Source organism: Bufo gargarizans, chromosome 1 (assembly GCF_014858855.1).
Source record: "Bufo gargarizans isolate SCDJY-AF-19 chromosome 1, ASM1485885v1, whole genome shotgun sequence".
Classification (NCBI taxonomy): Eukaryota; Metazoa; Chordata; class Amphibia; order Anura; family Bufonidae; genus Bufo; species Bufo gargarizans.
In genome coordinates, this window is record NC_058080.1 from 273,186,258 (window position 1) to 273,207,048 (window position 20,791).

General features: G+C 44.9%; 1 protein-coding gene across 2 annotated transcripts in view; it reads right to left on the minus strand.

The window, feature by feature from the left end:
- PPM1K (protein phosphatase, Mg2+/Mn2+ dependent 1K) overlaps positions 1 to 15,721 on the minus strand; it is a 29,349-nt gene extending 13,628 nt beyond the window's left edge. Inside the window, exons 1-3 of one of the 2 annotated variants that reach the window (XM_044303297.1) lie at positions 15,583 to 15,721; positions 5,326 to 5,842; positions 5,139 to 5,239 (exon numbers count right to left, since the gene is read on the minus strand). In XM_044303297.1, coding sequence (XP_044159232.1) covers positions 5,139 to 5,239; positions 5,326 to 5,771 — 547 coding nt within the window. In that variant the 5' untranslated portion in view covers positions 5,772 to 5,842; positions 15,583 to 15,721. Of the gene's footprint in view, positions 1 to 5,138; positions 5,240 to 5,325; positions 5,843 to 7,919; positions 8,050 to 15,582 lie in introns of those variants that run through there. The other variant, XM_044303288.1, reaches the window with a different exon arrangement.
- Between the last annotated feature and the right edge of the window lie 5,070 nt (positions 15,722 to 20,791).

The following is a 20,791-nucleotide window of genomic DNA, read 5'->3' on the forward strand; positions in this document are numbered from 1 at the left end:
GGTTATTACCGTACATACTCTTCTGGCACTGTCTGGACTGTAGCACTCCCTACATCAACTTAGCGGTCTCCACAAGGAGAAACTTTATTCCCCCAGACCTTACTAAAGCAGTGTCAGATTCTCCTTTTCCAAGGGCAAGGAGGACACTGCCTTTTTCGCGCATAAAAAAAATATTTTTGTCACAAGGACTGTGCCCTTATAGGATGTCCTTCCATGAGGCCTAGGGTGACTGCAATACTTTGGCTTCCCCTTCTGAAGGAGCCCCACCCCCCACCTAGGCTCCTGGTGGACAGTGGAATGGCAGCTCAGGAGAAAGTCAGGAGCAAGACTTGGTACTTCATAAGCTTTGGTAAAGGATGGCCACCTGGATCATACAGGATCTTCTGGCTCAGTGGGATGGAGAAAGGTTTCTGGAGGCCCTTCATTTGGAAAAGACTTGTGACAGAATACATACTTGTTCACATTTTTGTGTGACATGCTGCAGTTGAGCGAAGAAGGTCACAAGGTTGGTCTTTAAAAAAAAAAAAAAAAAAAAGAAGGAGCAGAGCAACCAATCTCTGCTTCAATGAATTGCTGTCAAACAGGTCTGACAGGCTTTCTAAATTGACGGGCAATTAAATATATTTTGCTGCCAGATCATAATATTTGACCCTAAACAATTAGTGTCGGCCTACTGTTGGATCCACAAAAGGTCACCTTGGTTTCAACAGTTAAAAATACCTGCTTAATGTGAAATCATGAAGTATTAGCTTAAGTCTATACACTTAACTAGGCAAGCATTGCTTATGGTGCGTTCATAGATTCTGGAACAGTCTTCTAGGTTATAAAGTTTTAAGTGGAGTAACTACTTCCACTATAGTGGTGCATTTATACACCAGATCTAGTAGAGGGTGCACGATTATCCATACCGGACAACACAATGAAATATCTGAAAGAGGCCAAGTATAGTTGCATGGTTTTCTGGTGCCCAAGACACTGGTCAGCTCAGACCTTATGTAGAGGCTTCTGAAGACCAAAGGCCAAACAAAAGGCTCAGGCTGTTCCAAAATCTAGGAGGTGTTTGTGAAGTAATGACAGGTGTAAACTGTGCCATGTGCCTAATTTGGTTCTATGTACATTTCATAGACATTTAAAATTATAATAATTTGTAATTTTATGTCCTTTTAACAAGACTAATAAAACAAAACAAAAAGTGAGATCTTTGGAGATAGCTCAACACTCACTGGACATTTTTTTACTTCATGTTCATCTCAACTAATGTGACAAAGTGGATGTTGGGACCTTCCTGTAGTCCAGGCTAGGAACCGCTGGACTCCTTCACCTGGGACAAAATTTAGGAGATCTCCCTTTCCACTGAAGCCCAGCATTATAACGTCCGGGGCCTCCAAGCCTAGAGCTGCTCACCACGTGCAGTCTCTGCCACAAATAACACGCACACAGAGGCAAATAGGAAATTCACCCAAAGGATTTATCATACAAAAAAAAGATAACCTGCAACAGCAGGGGATGGAAAAAAAATAAGCTGCATGGAAATCAACAGGATAAGTTCTTCATTAAAGGGCGCACTTCAGGACCTGTAAAAGGATGTGCAGTACAAAGCACACAATGGGGGGGAATGTATCATACTCAACTGTGCCAGAAGGCTGTAGTAAAAAGTCACACATTTTGGTACACACTATTTTTGCAATTTTTGTGTGATTTTACCCTGCTCTCGCTACTCTGGGAAAGTGGGCGTGGTTAGCTAGGTTAATTAGACGTATACCAGATTTATCAACTGCCGCAAAAAAGTATTAGGAGCAAAAACTGGAATAACATCTCTAGAAAAAGTGTTTAAAGTTTTAAAGATGCGCCAAAACTAATCATTTAAAATATTACTCATTTTAGTCTACGGGTTAAAACATATTCTAAAACAGAACCGTGCAGCTTTTTTTTTTCTTCCTGATATTGCAAGTTAAACATTTCATATATTTAATAAAGCAAAAAATGACAATAACATTTTTTTTCTATGTGAAGGGACGAGAGGGCTCTAAAATACACTGGGTGAGATTCATCAAAACTGCAGTCAAAGTGGCTTAGTTGCCCATAGCAACCAATCAGATTCCACCTTATAGTTTTCAGAGCTTCTCTGGAAAATGAAAGGTGGAATCTGATTGGTTGCTATGGGCAACTAAGCCAGTTCTCCTTTACACCAGTTTGATAAATCTAGCCCATTGAGTAGAAGAGCGCTGATATCTGGTCAATGTCACCCAGTAGGCTGCTGCCTAATTTCCAAAAACATGATCTACCAGACCAGGGTCAGACCCCAGAGGGCCCCTGTGTAGCAAACAGCATATGGGACTGTTGGTCCCCGATAGCTATTCACAGAACACTTGGTTATGTCTCTACAAAAACTTACCATGAAATTCATTAGCTCAGGCCCTGACATACAATCTGAATACAAGCTGGGTCCCAGCTATTGTCAGGGTCTTCTCGCATTTTTGGCAGGATAGAAGAAAACTAGCAAAATGCTACATGTGGAGGACTAACCAAATGAAAGGCAGTCATGACATAAACTGACTAAGGGCTCATTCAGACGGCCGTATGCTGTCCGCAAAAATGAGGATCTGTTTTTTTTGCGGATTAGATGCTGTCCCATTCAGTTCTATGGGGCCCTTTTCTTCCATTGCACGGCTCAGCAAAAAAAATTAAACATGTCCTATACTCGTCAGTGAAAATCAGGACATGGACCTATTATAGTCTATGGATCAGCCAAAAAAAAAAAAGGAATGCAATCCTCAATATTTTTTTTGCGGACAGTTCAGCATGTCCGCAATGCTGAACTGTCCGCAAAAAAAATTGATCCTCATTTTTGCGGACAACATACAGCCGTCTGAATGAGCCCTTATGGAGAAGATTTATAGAGACCGGTGGTGTATAAGCCACCGGAGGACATGCTTAATTTATCAAGTTAGTGCATCCTCTGGCAATCCATCATAGGTCATCATTTACTCCAGAAAACGGCCATAAATAATGACCGATCTGTGGGGGCCAATGGCCCCGTCCACGCTTCTCAAGCCGTTCAGAAAGTGGAGAGGGCTGAGTAGAAACGGCACAAACCCAGGATCCGCAGTTCAGTTTATCCTGAGCTACCTGATTCAGGAGCATACTGTGACATGGGCCATACACTAGGGATGGAGGTGGGCTGACAGATGCTTACCGGGTATCTGGCTGACAGCCGACATGGATGCCATTGCAAGTTGGCAGCCACTAACTAGAATAATTATAGCAAGTCAGTGGTCTTCTAATGTCAGGCATGACATAAAAGGGAACGGGAGGGTTGTCTGAGATCTTGATGGTTATCAATATCAGATCGGTGGGGGTCTAACTCTTGAGGCCCCCCTCCCAATAAGCTGTGGTTCTTCAGTGAGTGCCGTGACCTCTTCCTAGGCCAGTGACATCACGTTCATCGGTCACATGGCCTAGGAACAGCTCAGTCCCATGCAAGCGAATGGAGCAGAGTTGCAATACCAAGCACAACCACTATACGATGTACAGCACTGTGCTTGCTAAGAAGTAAGGAGGCTGTGGCTGATGATCAGTGGGGGGTCCAGGTGTTGGACCCCTGCCAATCTGATATGGATTACCTATCCTTGGGATAGGTTGTCAATATTAAACACCCGGAAAACCCCTTTTACTGGGCGCCTCCCTATTATCAGGATGGGTACACATTTACAGAGAATCAGCTAGACAACATGATAAATATCATGACATATGCCAAGAGGGGCTTTTCCACAATGTACTTTAGAGCCTCCCGTCAAACACCCAGATATAAAGCATTATAGAGATCAATAGCTATTGTAAACATTTGCTACCTAGCAAAGCAATCATATTCCCAAACAACTAGTACATTAATGTTATGCCCATAGCATCATCCCCTATAGATTAAACAAGCTACAACATAATAAATGCACACACTAAGCACTACATGCCAAGGTTAAATACCGATAGATGCCAAGGGATGCATTGTGTGCTGGGGTTATAAAGCATACTGCCATTTAGTTTACATGGTGAGCTGTAGACCACACCATTGTATAAAATACACATTTATATGGCGGTCTAGTCTTAATCACGAAGTGTAGACTACGCAATATGAATATTATTAGACTATAATCATCATTTTAACCCATCAAGATAACCTTTCCTGGCAATTTAGAAGACTTCTGGATCCTGTCACTCTGCCTGTGTAAGGATATGTTCACATGTCGCGGTTAAGATGCGTTTTTCACAGGTAAAGCATGTTAAAGGAGTGTTCAGACCTGCACCACATCAGTAGAGTTTTCCTTTAACCTCACCTCATCCACTACATGTGAACACAACCAAAGAGGTAAAAAACAGCTCGAAACAAACATGGAATTCTAGCTGAAATGCTTCTAAATTCATCTAGAAACATGGCCATCAGAAAGACGTTCATCCATCTAGTGGGTGCCAGGTCCTCAGCCTCCACAATTCAGGGGCTCCACACTACTATTTCCTCCAGCAAACTGACATTTAGGCCTCTTGCACACGACTGTATGCCCTCCGAGATATACGGTCCGTGAACGGGCCATATGTCCCAAAGCGGCATTAAACGTGTGCACAAAAAAACACAGCATCATAGATGACAATGATGCTGTGCATGTCGGGCCGCCCGTGGGGTTATTGTCCCGCACTCATAAGATCATACGAGTGCGGGACAATAGTCCCGCGGGCGGCCCAACGGGCACAGCATCATTGTAATCTATGATGCTGTGTACTCCCATGCGCACGATCAATGCCGCTCTGGGACATATGGCCTGCTCACGGACCGTATATTTCGGAGGGCATACGGTTGTGTGCAAGAGGCCTTAGGTAGAGAACTGGGGGGAACCCCAGCCCATCAAGTGGCAATTTGATAAAGAATGGCTGAAAGCAAATCTGACTGCAGTCCCATGAACTGGGGGGCAATGGTTGTGTACTGGGGTCTCTTGACACCTATGGCACTTCTTTCAGATGGTCATGTCTACAGTGCACCAGTCACATTACGATATCTGACCTCAACGTCTATTTGTCTAGGCGAATGGCTGATTTCTTAAATCTCTGAGCAACAAGAAGTCGTCACTTGAAACAAACCTAGTACCTACCATCGGCAGAAAGATGAGCTTCTCTTGCAAAAGCTTTATCAATCTCTAGAAAAGCTTTAGTCAGCACTTTCTCCATATTTTGTTCCTGTGCAAGGAACTCCCTGTGGATGAAACCAGAGCATTAATACTGTATCACAAAACCCATCATAACCCCATGCGGGTGGTAACCGAGACCATGTGGACTCACTTGATATATTTGGTCATAAATCGGTTACAGAAATCAGCAGCTGCAGCTCCTCCATGTCCGTCGTAGACAGCAAAACACAAGACATCATCGGTCAGTTTGGCAAAGTTGAATCTGTCTTCATTTTCCTTCCTCTTCCCTAGCTGAGTGGAGCAGCCAACCTTAGAGAGGTTGATGCGCGGTATGAGCTTGCCATACTTAATACTGGGCGGGAGATGGATAGGCTCGTCAATTCGATTGTCCCAAATCCCAAAAGAGTCCCAGGTGGCAGGTCGCCCACTTCCGTCAGGGTCAAACCGTGATGAAAAAGACCTGCGGTTGGTGGTGGAGCACTGGCAGGCTAGAGCTACACGATTGTTATCTTGCAGCACGCGTGACGTCAGCAGGGCTCCTCTTCTCACCTGAGACCCTCCATGTTTGACAAATGTAACTAAGATGGCTGTTGACATTCCTTGACTACAAAGGACGTGGAATAAAAAATAAACTTCCGCTCTTCGATATTTTAAGTCTTCAAATAAAACTGCAGCAGAAAAAAAAAAAAGTTATGGTTAATGGGCAGAAAACCTAATACATTTATTTCCCATTGCTTATTAGCGCCACTATATTCCACAGCGCTGTATGAAGATTTACCTCACATTTCCCGCTGCTGAGTCACCGTCCTATTATATAGCACCACCATATTCCACAGCTCTGTACAAAGATTTACCTCACACATCAGTCCCTCACATTTCCCGCTACCGAGTCACTGTGCTATTATATAGCATCACCATATTCCACAGCTCTGTACGAAGATTTACCTCACATTTCCCACTACTGAGTCACGGTGTCATTATATAGCACCACCATATGCCACAGCTCTGTACGAAGATTTACCTCACAAATCAGTCCCTCACATTTCCCACCACAGCACTTCAGAGGGCACACGTACACACAAAATTCGAAATTTTGTAAGTAGAGCTCATTTCATGGAACACCCTGGTCTAAAATGAGACCTTGGCCATAAAACCAGACGATATCCAACAACAGTTTACTTTTTTATCATCGTCAGGCATATAATTGGTTACCAGACCTTGGAGCTTACAGCCCCTTTGGTAAGGACCTGTGCCCCTAAACATAACAAAAAAGGACTCACCTGTCCGCTGTCCTGCCGCTGCCAAGTTCCCAGGCCTGCAGAACCAGGAAGCAGCGACTGTGGCCAATCACAGAACTCGGTGGTCACATCAGCTTGAATGTCACAGCAGTGATGTACCAATGTGACCGCTGAGGCCTGTGATTAGCCACAGCACTCACAGGATCCAGACGCTTCCTGGTCCTGCCAGGAACTAAAACAGCAGAGGGAATCAGTATGGGTGAGTCTTTATTTTTATTTTTTTACGTTCAGCGGCTTCAAGGGCACAGGTCCGAAGCAAATGGGTGGTTGGCTCCAAGGCCGGACAAACCCTTTACGTTGGTCATATACAATATAAAAAGAGCTGTCCGAACCCAACGGCCATGTAGAGATGCAACCCATTGGAATGGTAATGCTCAATCCAAGGAGTCATCGGGCCCTTGTAATCTGTGCCATCTACCAATGAAAAGAACCATCTCACTAGCGCCCCCTTGTGGAAGTAGCTCCCTATTACTTTTTACCAGGCATGGGCAAGCATCCTGGAGCAGCTGTCTACCTATTAATCTCTGGTCTGGCTATTGTCCCTCTCATATTCCAAGGCTTGTCAAAAAGTCCCATCTTGACGCATAGGAAGCCACTTCCACAAGGTGGCGCTAGTGAGATGGTCCTCCTCCTTGGAAGATCGCTAGTAAGTCTCCATACAGATCTGAGATCCTGCCTAAACTGCAAGCTGATAAACAGTAGCCTAGACTAGCACATCACTGGTTAATTGTTATTCATTTATAGCCTTCAGGGCCACAGCAACCACCAGCTGCGGATTCATAACAACCAATCAAATGACAGGTTACGTTTTCAGACAGCAGTGATCGGATTGGGCTGCTATGCAGAAATGTAGCAGACGGAAGTCAAAGAAGGGGATCGTTCCCCCGGACCAACAGGACATCCGCACCTTACATGCTCATTTATTCATTCGATGGCCCCAGGTGCGGGGCCTTCAGGGGCCACATCTGTCAAGATTTCATTTTGTATTGGGTTGTAGCCATTTCTGGATGCTCATGATCGGCCTGCATCTTACTACTGGCATTTACATAGGACTGCAGATCTTCCTGTGAAGTCATTCATTCATCACCGTTGAGGCAGCGGAGAACATTCTGGAATACAGCCCGTCCTGTGCGGCCATCGCACGGCGCTGACATCGGCGGTCAGCTCAGCTGTACCACATCGGGGCCGGGCTATAAACACCCTCTACAACACCCCTAATACTGGCATCACCCGACTAGGGGCCACAGCGGACACACCCATTGCCACCATATATGGACCTACACGCCCCCCATCTTTTCTGAATGTAAGTCACTGACTGACTGACATCGATGTATCGCCCGCCAAGCACATTCCATGACACCCCGATAACAGCAGGGTGCCGCCCCCTGCCATCAGCGGAATGGGGCACAGGGCCCCAGCAGTGATCACGTGACATAGCCCCTCTTACATGTCCGGTGCAGTAGCAGGGCCCTCGCCCTCTCTGGGTGGGAGACGCTGGCACAGATCAGGTCACAGCTTCTCCTCTGATCGCCACTGGGAACTGGAGCAGCAACAAAGCAGTCCTGCTCCAGCGCTGGCGCTTTCCCCGCCTATCAACATTTGCCAGCCAATGGCAGCGCGCCCCTTGGGCCACCGCCTCCACGTCCTGGCTGCCTACCAGAGCCCCAGAAGGAGGGGGCGGGGCCGGGAGCCCTGAGAGGTCACTGCGGCATTCCACCGTTTCCACGGGCGCCCAGTGCTGGAGGAAGCTGGCGGCAGTCTGCCAGGATTGTCTAATGTTATGTAACCAGCTTCTAATAGGCTTTGCGTTTAAGTTCGTCGCCCTTTTTAAGATCGCTGCTTGCTGTCAGCGAATAGCAACATTCCAGTTCACATCCAGAGGCTGAAACCTTATACTGCCTCAGCAAGTGGCATTTATCATGTAGAGAAAGTTAGTACAAGGCACTTACTAATGTATTGTGATTGTCCAGATTGCTTCCTTTGCTGGCTGGATTCATTTTTCCAACACCTTTTGTTTCTATGGATACGACCACCCTTCAATCCAGCATCGGTGGCCATGCTTGCACACTACGGAAAAAAGCACTGCCCTCTCTGGTGAACACATAGGCCGCTGCTTTTTTCATAGTGTGCAAGCAGTTGCTGAAGTGGGACAACCCCTGTAATACCTGGGCTGATACACTTGTAAAAAAACTGACAGGAGAAGATTTGGGCTAGTGATTAGGGATGAGCGAAGCGAGTTTTGGATCCTAGATCCGAAGTTGCTTCCTTGAAAACTTCCAATTAATGCTGTATGGAGATCTGTCTCCATACAACATTTAAAATGTATACCCTCTGACGAGGCAAAGTCAGTTATTCCAGAAGTCGCAAGTCACTTCGTTGAATAACTTCAGAATTTAATTTTTAAACTGAAAAAAAAAAAAATATTTAAAACTTGGATCCGAGCTCGGCTTTGGTTCCGACCAGCACCTTGGAACTGAAGCCGAATTCGGATCCAAGTTTTAAAATGTTTTTTTCAGATTAAATCAAATACCAGTTATTCACTGAAGTCTAACTCACTCAGAGGCCGTACCATAGGTGTGCACCCTAAAGCACAAACACACACACCGCGCACGTGTATGTATATATATAGCCTTTATGCCATTAGCCCCCATTATCAGCACTTATGCCTCATTAGCCCCATTATGCTTCTTATTAGCCCCCATATGCCTCATTAGCCCCATTATGCTTCTTATTAGCCCCCATATGCCTCATTAGCCCCATTATGCTTCTTATTAGCCCCCATATGCCTCATTAGCCCCATTATGCTTCTTATTAGCTCCCATATGCCTCATTAGCCCCATTATGCCTCATTAGCTCTCTTTATGCCTCTTATTAGACCCCATATGCCTCATTAGCCCCATTATGCCTCATTAGCTCTCTTTATGCCTCTTATTAGACCCCATATGCCTCATTAGCCCCCATTATGCCTCATTAGCTCCCATTACGCCTCTCATTAGCCCCCATATGCCTCTCATTAGCCCCCATATGCCTCTCATTAGCCCCCATATGCCTCTCATTAGCACCCATTATGCCTCTCATTAGCCCCCATATGCCTCTCATTAGCCCCCATATGCCTCTCATTAGCTCCCATATGCCTCTCATTAGCCCCCATATGCCTCTCATTAGCCTCCATTATGCCTCTCATTAGCCCCCAAATGCCTATCATTAGCCCCCATATGCCTCTCATTAGCTCCCATATGCCTCTCATTAGCCCCCATATGCCTCTCATTAGTACCCATTATGCCTCTCATTAGCCTCCATTATGCCTCTCATTAGCACTCATAAAATAAAAAAAACACTTACCTCTCTGCTCCTGGACGCCGCAGACTGCAATTTTCTTCCTCCCGATGTCGGTTCTCGGCTGTGCGCTCTGAACTGGCGTGCACAGCGTGACGTCACAAAGCACCTCACGCTGTGCGCAGCCAAGGACCTGGAAGCAGTAAGTACAGAGCGTTCACCGCTTCCTGGTCCTCCAGTACTAATCAGCGCTTCCAAAATGGGGCCAGTGGGGTTCAAGAGGCAGCTGCCGGAGGTGATAGAACCTCAATTTTGAGGCTTGATTAGGGAGCTCCCAGGCGCACCCTGTGCGTACTCCTATGGGCCATACATTTTAATGCTGTATGGAGACAGATTTCCGTACAGCATTAATCCGAAGTTTTGACTGAAGCGTCTTCGGGTCTAGGATCCAAACCTCGCTTCACTCATCCCTGCTACTTTCCATATTAATGACTGGTCCTCAGGATGGGTCAATATCAGATCGAAGAGACTCCAGCTTTCTGGAATCCTCAGCCCCATTCACTGGAAGAGGTCTTCTAAAGCAATCTCAGCCATGAATGCGTCTTATGATCTGACCCAACAGCATCGCCAGGATCGCAGGTCAATAGCAGGGCGCGATGGTAACCAGCCTCAAGTCTGCTATTGGCTGCTCCACCGACCCCCACCCCGGATGTTTTGATCTGAGCAACAGGGAGATGCTGCGGCGGACGTGCAGGGATCCGGAGCGACACCGTTGCCGGGAAGCAGGTAAGTATACGAGGGGCCCGGGCATTGGGGAAGGCGATATTTTAGATATTGGATAACCCCTTTTAACCGCTTGCCGCCACGCTAACGCCGAAAGGCGTCATCGCGGCGGCTCTCCCAGGTCACACTAACGCCAATAGGCGTCATCTCGCGTGAGCCGAGATTTCCTGTGAACGCGCGCACGCAGGCGCGCGCGTTCACAGGAACGGAAGGTAAGCGAGTGGATCTCCAGCCTGCCAGCGGCGATCGCTTGCTGGCAGGCTGGAGATGTGATTTTTTTATCCCCTAACAGGTATATTAGACGCTGTTTTGATAACAGCGTCTAATATACCTGCTACCTGGTCCTCTGGTGGTCCCTTTTGTTAGGATCGACCACCAGAGGACTCAGGTAGCTCACTAAAGTAGCACCAAACACCACTACACTACACCCCCCCCCCTGTCACTTATTAACCCTTTATAAACCACTGATCAGCCCATATAGACTCCCTGATCACCACCCCTGTCATTGATCACCCCCCTGTCATTGATCACCCCCCTGTAAGGCTCCATTCAGAGGTCCGTATGATTTTTACGGATCCACGGATACATGGATCGGATCCGCAAAACGCATACGGACGTCTGAATGGAGCCTTACAGGGGGGTGATCAATGACAAGGGGGTGATCACACATATAGACTTCCTGATCACTTCCCTGTCATTGATCACCCCCCTGTCATTGATCACTCCCCTGTAAGGCTCCATTCAGACGTCCGTATGATTTTTACGGATCCACTGATACATGGATCGGATCCGCAAAACACATGCGGACGTCTGAATGGAGCCTTACAGGGGGGTGATGAATGACAGAGGAGTGATCACCCATATAGACTCCCTGATCACCTCCGTCATTGATCACCCCCCTGTAAGGCTCCATTCAGACGTCCGTATGATTTTTACGGATCCACGGATACATGGATCGGATCCGCAAAACGCATACGGACGTCTGAATGGAGCCTTACAGGGGGGTGATCAATGACAAGGGGGTGATCACGCATATAGACTTCCTGATCATTTCCCTGTCATTGATCACCCCCCTGTCATTGATCACCCCCCTGTAATGCTCCATTCAGACGTCCGTATGATTTTTACGGATCCACTGATACATGGATCGGATCCGCAAAACACATGCGGACGTCTGAATGGAGCCTTACAGGGGGGTGATGAATGACAGAGGGGTGATCACCCATATAGACTCCCTGATCACCTCCGTCATTGATCACCCCCCTGTAAGGCTCCATTCAGACGTCCGTATGATTTTTACGGATCCACGGATACATGGATCGGATCCGCAAAACACATGCGGACGTCTGAATGGAGCCTTACAGGGGGGTGATCAATGACAGAGGGGTGATCACCCATATAGACTTCCTGATCACCCCCTGTCATTGATCACCCCCCTGTCATTGATCACCCCCCTGTAAGGCTCCATTCAGACGTCCGTATGATTTTTACGGATCCACGGACACATGGATCGGATCCGCAAAACACATACGGACGTCTGAATGGAGCCTTACAGGGGGGTGATCAGTGACGGGGGGGTGATCACCCCATATACACTCCCTGATCACCCCCTGTCATTGATCACCCCCCTGTAAGGCTCCATTCAGACGTCCGTATGATTTTTTACGGATCCACGGATCGGATCCGCAAAACACATGCGGACGTCTGAATGGAGCCTCACAGGGGGGTGATCAATGACAGAGGGGTGATCACCCATATAGACTCCCTGATCACCTCCGTCATTGATCACCCCCCTGTAAGGCTCCATTCAGACGTCTGCATGTGTTTTGCGGATCCGATCCATGTATCCGTGGATCCGTAAAAAATCATACGGACGTCTGAATGGAGCCTTACAGGGGGGTGATCAATGACGGAGGTGATCAGGGAGTCTATATGGGTGATCACCCCTCTGTCATTGATCCCCCCCCTGGAAGGCTCCATTCAGACGTCCGCATGTGTTTTGCGGATCCGATCCATGTATCCGTGGATCCGTAAAAAATCATACGGACGTCTGAATGGAGCCTTACAGGGGGGTGATCAATGACGGAGGTGATCAGGGAGTCTATTTGGGTGATTACCCCTCTGTCATTGATCACCCCCTTGTAAGGCTCCATTCAGACGTCCGCATGTGTTTTGCGGATCCGATCCATGTATCAGTGGATCCGTAAAAATCATACGGACGTCTGAATGGAGCCTTACAGGGGGGTGATCAATGACAGGGGGGTGATCAATGACAGGGGGGTGATCACCCCATATAGATTCCCTGATCACCCCCCTGTCATTGATCACCCCCTGTAAGGCTCCATTTAGACATTTTTTTGGGCACAAGTTAGCGGAAATTTTTTGTTTGTTTTGGTTTTTTCTTACAAAGTCTCATATTTCCACTAACTTGTGTCAAAAAAGAAAATCTCACATGAACTCACCATACCCCTCACGGAATCCAAATGCGTAATTTTTTTTAGACATTTATATTCCAGACTTCTTCTGACGCTGTAGGGCCCCTAAAATGCCAGGGCAGTATAAGTACCCCACATGTGACCCCATTCCGGAACGAAGACACCCCAAGGTATTCCATGAGGGGCATATTGAGTCCATGAAAGATTGAAATTTTTGTCCAAAGTTAGCGGAAAGGGAGACTTTGTGACAAAATACAAAAAAAATCAATTTCCGCTAACTTGTGCCAAAAAAAATAAAAAATTCTAGGAACTCGCCATGCCCCTCACGGAATACCTTAGGGTGTCTTCTTTCCAAAATGGAGTCACATGTGGGGTATTTATACTGCCCTGGCATGTTAGGGGCCCGAAAGCGTGAGAAGAAGTCTGGGATCCAAATGTCTAAAAATGCCCTCCTAAAAGGAATTTGGGCCGCTTTGCGCATCTAGGCTGCAAAAAAGTGTCACACATGTGGTATCGCCGTACTCAGGAGAAGTTGGGGAATGTGTTTTGGGGTCTCATTTTACATATACCCATGCTGGGTGAGAAAAATATCTTGGTCAGATGCCAACTTTGTATAAAAAAATAAGTTGTCTTTTGCCGAGATATTTCTCTCACCCAGCATGGGTATATGTAAAATGACACCCCAAAACACATTCCCCAACTTCTCCTGAGTACGGCGATACCAGATGTGTGTCACTTTTTTGCCGCCTAGGTGGGCAAAGGGACCCACATTCCAAAGAGCACCTTTCAGATTTCACAGGCCATTTTTACACATTTTGATTTCAAACTAATTAGCACACATTAGGGCCCCTAGAATGCCAGGGCAGTATAACTACCCGACAAGTGACCCCATTTTGGAAAGAAGACACCCCAAGGTATTCCGTGAGGGGCATGGCAAGTTCCTAGAATTTTTTATTTTTTGTCACAAGTTAGCGGAAAATGATGATTTTTTTTTTATTTTTTTTTCCTTACAAAGTCTCATATTCCACTAACTTGTGACAAAAAATAAAAAATTCCAGGAACTCGCCATGCCCCTCACGGAATACCTTGGGGTGTCTTCTTTCCAAAATGGGGTCACTTGTGGGGTAGTTATACTGCCCTGGCAATTTAGGGGCCCTAATGTGTGCGAAGTAGTTTGAAATCAAAATCTGTAAAAAATGGCCGGTGAAATCCTAAAGGTGCTCTTTGGAATGTGGGCCCCTTTGCCCACCTAGGCTGCAAAAAAGTGTCGCACATCTGGTATCGCTGTACTCAGGAGACGTTGGGCAATGTGTTTTGGGGTGTCATTTTACATATACCCATGCTGGGTGATATAAATATCTTGGTCAAATGCCAACTGTGTATAAAAAAATGGCAAAAGTTGTCTTTTGCCAAGATATTTCTCTCACCCAGCATGGGTATATGTAAAATGACACCCCAAAACACATTCCCCAACTTCTCCTGAGTACGGCGATACCAGATGTGTGTCACTTTTTTGCCGCCTAGGTGGGAAAAGGGGCACATATTCCAAAGTGCACCTTTCGGATTTCACAGGCCATTTTTTACACATTTTGATTTCAAACTACTAACCACACATTAGGGCCCCTAGAATGCCAGGGCAGTATAACTACCCCACAAGTGACCCCATTTTGGAAAGAAGACACCCCAAGGTATTTTGTGATGGGCATAGTGAGTTCATGGAAGTTTTTATTTTTTGTCACAAGTTAGTGGAATATGAGACTTTGTAAGAAAAAAAAATAATAATAATAAATCATCATTTTCCGCTAACTTGTGACAAAAACTTAAAAGTTCTATGAACTCACTATGCCCATCAGCGAATACCTTAGGGTGTCTACTTTCCGAAATGGGGTCATTTGTGGGGGTTTTCTACTGTCTGGGCATTGTAGAACCTCAGGAAACATGACAGGTGCTCAGAAAGTCAGAGCTGCTTCAAAAAGCGGAAATTCACATTTTTGTACCATAGTTTGTAAACGCTATAACTTTTACCCAAACCATTTTTTTTTTTACCCAAACATTTTTTTTTTATCAAAGACATGTAGAACAATAAATTTAGCGAAAAATTTATATATGGATGTCGTTTTTTTTTGCAAAATTTTACAACTGAAAGTGAAAATCGTTAAATTTCGATTAATAACAAAAAAAGTTAAAACGTCAGCAGCAATGAAATACCACCAAATGAAAGCTCTATTAGTGAGAAGAAAAGGAGGTAAAATTAATTTGGGTGGTAAGTTGCATGACCGAGCAATAAACCGCTAAAGTTGTGGAGTGCCGATTTGTAAAAAAGGGCCTGGTCACTAGGGGGGTATAAACCTGTGGTCCTTAAGTGGTTAATATTGTCACTAATCATATTTTTTTTACAGTATTAGTAATATTAAACTTACAAACAGAGGGGATTCAGTGCAGAGAAAGACCCCCTGGCCCCTGTAGCCTGCCTTTCTATTATTTCCTTTTCATCTTACGTTTATATTCACTTCCTGCTGATTTTTTAGGCAGTAAAATCATATTTTCGGACATATTGCCATGGCTCGCACTGTCTATTTGGTGTGTTAGGAGTTAACGCACACAGATCCAGCTTACCTTGTCCAGCATGCGGTATGTTTGGCGTGTCAGGCTGAACAGGACACGTCTAGTAATGTGACAGCAGCTTCAGGTTGCTCACGAGTGCAATAGCAGCAGATCATTATGACACATGAAAAATCAGCATGTGACAACCCCCACCTATTTTGTATATAGAGGGAGGCAAACACAGACGTCATATGCCACTTCCCTGCCAATACAAACACGCCTTGTACTCATACATGTCTGTAATGAAGGGGCTGCATAGTATTTGCATAGACTGGGGATTCGGTCTCAAATAAAGCAGATGTATAAAGTATCCTGGCCCTTTGGCTTCCAAAGGCAGCTCCCAGCGTCATTCGTCACACCAAAGTCTGTAATGGCTCAATAGCGCCTCTCCTGAGATGGGTCCGAAAGTACACATTTTGCTTTAAAGGAAACCTATCACCGGGATTTTGGGTATAGAGCTGAGGACATGGGTTGCTAGATCACCGCTAGCACATCCGCAATACCCAGTCCCCATAGCTCTGTGTGCTTTTATTGTGTAAAAAAAACTATTTGATACATATGCAAATTAACCTGAGATGAGTCCTGTCCCTGACTCATCTCACGTACAGGACTCATCTCAGGTTAATTTGCATATGTATCAAATAGTTTTTTTTTTTACACAATAAAAGCACACAGAGCTATGGGGACTGGGTATTTTGGATGTGATAGTGGCCATCTAGCAACCCATGTCATCAGCTTTATACACAAAATCCCGGTGACAGGTTCCCTTTAAGATCTGAAAATGTATGTTAAAGGGGTTTTCCGAGACTTTTAGATTGATAAGGGCCGCGACACTTGCAGTAGCACCGCAGCCTTCTCCAGCTTTCCCTTGGCCTAGTGATGTAACATTCATCGGTCACGTGGCCTAGGAGCAGCTCAGCCCCATAGAAGTGAATGGGGCTGAGTGCGATACCAAGCACAAACGCTATACAATGTGCGGCGCTGTGCTTGGTGAGCACAGCGAAGTGGCGGTGGCGGTGCTAACTTAAACAGCTGATCGGCGGGAGTCCTGGATGTCAGACCCCCACCGATCAGATACTGATTACCTATCCAAAGAGACTACATCTGTGCGCTCACAAACCCGCCATGCAGTGCATAGAAAGGACTAGTCCTGGACTCCTCTCTATTATGTGGAATTTGAAAAGCAGGGAACTGGAGCGCAGAACTGATCGTTGGGGAGCAGGTCCGGTGAGGGGCTGCCCAAAAGGGTTTCATAGGCAGGCAACCCCGTTAAGCTCGACGTCCAGCACACTGTTTAGCCATCACCGTAGTTTATAAGGGTGACAGAGTTACCAACTAAAATGCTTGATTTCATGGAATACACTTTGTCGCGGTATGTAACGGTATGTTGATGACAGGAAAATGAATAATAATTTTACATTGAAGAATTGAATAAGGTAAGGGTAGACCCCAGTGAGTGCATGGCGCGGGCACTGAGAGATGGCATTGCCCAGTCATATACATTAAATGGGTTTCTCTATCTCAAACACAGGATGTACTATAAATGTTTGATAGATGCAATTCCTACCACTGGGACCTGGAGATCTATATATGCATATGATGTACTGTACATACACTGCCTATGCAGGATATTTATCCAGGGTCTTATCATAGCTACAGTCAGGTAGGCCTTATGTTACTTTAATTAGAGTCATTTACTTATTTGATGTGTAGATGGGAGCAGGGGTGGACTGGGAACTTAAAGTGGCCCTGAAAAAAAAAAAGTTGCCCCATGTTGTAGGCAGGTGCAAATTGACAGAAGGCGGGGCAACAGTAGGTGAATACCGTACTGCGGCACAAATACCACCCTAGCACAGCCAAATACCTCACTGCAACACAATAAAATGCCCCAGCAGGACAAAATACCTCCTGAGAAGTTGCCCCTTTATGGTGGCCAGCACCAGCTGCCATGTTCTGTCCTCTTACACCAATTGCCTCAGGATGATAATACAACTGAATTCAGGAATCAGGAGGGCATCTGTGGTAACGGGTCAGTTATATAACTACAGTATTTGCCTCCCCCATCGTTAATTAACTATGGGAGTGACGGATCATTACTTGCTTGGCTAGCACTTGTGAGGAGGACTCAGGAGGCCCCTGTAGAGTCTATGGCCAATCTGCCCCTGGAAGTGAGCAGGAAAGATAAGATCTTCCTGTTTAAATAAAATGCAAGAACATAATGGTGGATTTACACATGCTGATAGTCTGGCAGACTATTAGGGACAAACGTTGCGGCAAATGCTCATTCCTGACAATCTGCCCAATCACCCGATGAACAAGGGAAACGCTCATTCATCGGAAGTTCCTGTCATTCATGTAGGAACATCAATCCTCATTTCTGGGCAGCGGATTGTGCTGTCTAAACAGCGATCTGCCACCCAGAAACAAAGAACCGATGGCAATAGCGATCCCTCGTCCTCATACTGTAAAGGAGATCTCAGCATGTAAATGCAGTGCTTCACCCCCACTGAGCATGCAGCTGACTGTGGAGAAGGTACCTTTCCTTCCCGATAATCGGCGTAAATCCACCTTAAAGGGGTTGTCTCACAGGCGTAAAAAATAATGAATAAAAAGGGCCTACCTGCTCTCCCCTTCCCCGACCACATAACGCCCACAATTTTAGACCATTCCTACAAATGGAATAAAACATTTTTTTTTACCTGCATCAAGACACAGCTGCTGGGAGTTTTCTTATTTGACAATTTTAGACCTGGCTTGAGCGGGGCAAAGTCTGCACCATCTGTACCTGAAATACGCCTAATTTAGGCATATTTCAGAATAGTAAATGACCCCCTAAGTATTTTACTAACAGTGATAAAAATATATACAGATAGAGAAATCACATACTTAGTAAAAACTATCACTCTGACCAGGTGGCGTAGGGTGGGTTGCCAGCACCAGGGGCAAGCCAAGTATTGCACCCCTCCACCTGTAGCCACACCCCTTTTTACTGATAATATAGTAGATATCACCTGCAGTCCTATGTAACACCACAGATAACACAGTGATAACTCTCTGAGTATAGATAATGTGTGATCTGAAGTCTGGGGCCAGGCTGCTACAGTGTGGACCAAATTCTATATCCACCCTCCCATCACTACAGAACATACAGGGCAATACAGCGCCCCATACCTCTTTCATCCAGTGACGTCTCTTTGATGTAGATGTTCTCTTTCCACATCTTCTCCTTTCAGACCAGACCACCAGTTTTCAGCCATTTCTCGTCTCTGCAGTCTGACAACAAAAATATTAGTTTACTACCTTTCCATCATCCTCCCATCTTATGGACAAATCATCCTACCACCTCCAATGCTGTGCTCCCCAATATTATACTGGAGAAACAGAAGAAAAAAAACCTGATAATACTAGTACCACACAGATAATGCCCCCTTCAACAATTAATGGCACACAGTGCCCTAAAATAGTGCACCTGTCACTAATAGTGTAAACATAACGTCCCCTTAGAAAGAATTGTGGTAAACTGATACCGTGCCAAGGTGCCCCCACAGTAATAGTGCTCCAAAAAGTCCCACCAATAGTAATAATTCTCTGCTAGAGCACACATGGTAGTAAGAATGCTCCTACAGTGCCCCCAACATGTCCCCAGTGCCCCAGAAGTAATAATGCTCCTATAGTGCCTATACTAGTAATCATGTTCCCCATAGACCCCTAGTAGTAATAAAGACCACCATAATGCCACCCAGTACTAATAATTCTCCTTATAATGTGACAGTACAAAAAATGCTTCCTTATAATGGTTGCCAGTGCAAAAAATACCCCCTTGTAATGCCCCCAGTTGAGCTAATGTCCCCATAGTGCCCCCATAATGTTCCAGTATAAAATACCCCTATATAGTGCCCCCAGTAAATGCCCCAATAGTGCTCCTTTCCCCCCTTCCTCCTAGTGCCCCTCATAATGTACCAGTATAACATGCCCCATATATAGTGCCCAGTAGATGCCCTCATTGTCCCCCATAATTTGCAAGTATAAAATACCCCTACTTAGTGCCCCCCATAGATTACCCCATAGTACCCACCATAATGTGTCCCCCCCCATATAAAATACCCCTTCTTACAAAAGACTATAAACTGTATTTTAAACAATAAAATAATTTATTTCACAAATACAAGTCTACAGTCTTTAAATTCTACTATATCTATTTATATCAATGGTTATAAATATATATACATATACCGCAATACAATAAACACACTACTGTCAGAATTATTGGACAATCAAGAATCCATCATATATATATATAGACTTTGATATCATGATATTTGTGCTGTATAACAACCATTTTGAAAAGGCAGGATGAGTCCAGGATCTTTTGAACTTAGAATTACTAACTTTAGACATATACCATAATAGGCATTTACTCAGATAAGGGAATATGCTGAGTTTTGATTTATTTCCAGTGAGTAAAAAGAATATCATTTTACCACAAATTGTAAGGATTATTTGAATAATCGCGTAAAAGGATTTTTGGTTTTTATATCATTGGTTTAAATATTTGTTTTATATAACTAGAAGGATGATCAAGATATTTCCATTCAATGTTAGAATTGAGGTGAAAATTCCTAGGTAATTTAAGAGTACTATGTCAGAAACTGGTGTAAGTTAATGATCTCTTTCTTAGAAGATTTCTTGAAGGAGAATTGTGGAATTGTGGATACAGGTGATCATAAACAAACCCTGTAACTTTACCAAACAATGACCAACAGTGTTGTAGTGTGTGTTTGGAATTAATTAGGTTTAGTCAGAGATTTAGAAAGAGACTAGATGTTTGACAAAAGAGAAACTTCATTGTCGCCTTCAGATCTCTTTAAGGTTCTGTCTGGAATCTTAGTTAAAGTTTATCCCTTCTTCAAATTAAGATGGAAATAAGTAAAAATCCAAATTCATTCCCAAAATTTATATGTTGACCTCTGGCCATCTGGTGGTAGAATAGAATTAAGGAATGAATTATGAAATCACTAGGGGAGTTCCTATTAGTGATAAGTGATGTCACTAAATAAATGATCAAACCAAACCAAGCCCTTTCTAAAATGGGGTAAAAAGGTTGGGTGAACTGACAGAAGGGATCAAGATCATCATCTTAACACACCTCTGGAGGGGAACATCTAGAACATCTTGAAAGACACATGTAGAGACATCTTGATCCCTCTGATCCATCCGCTTG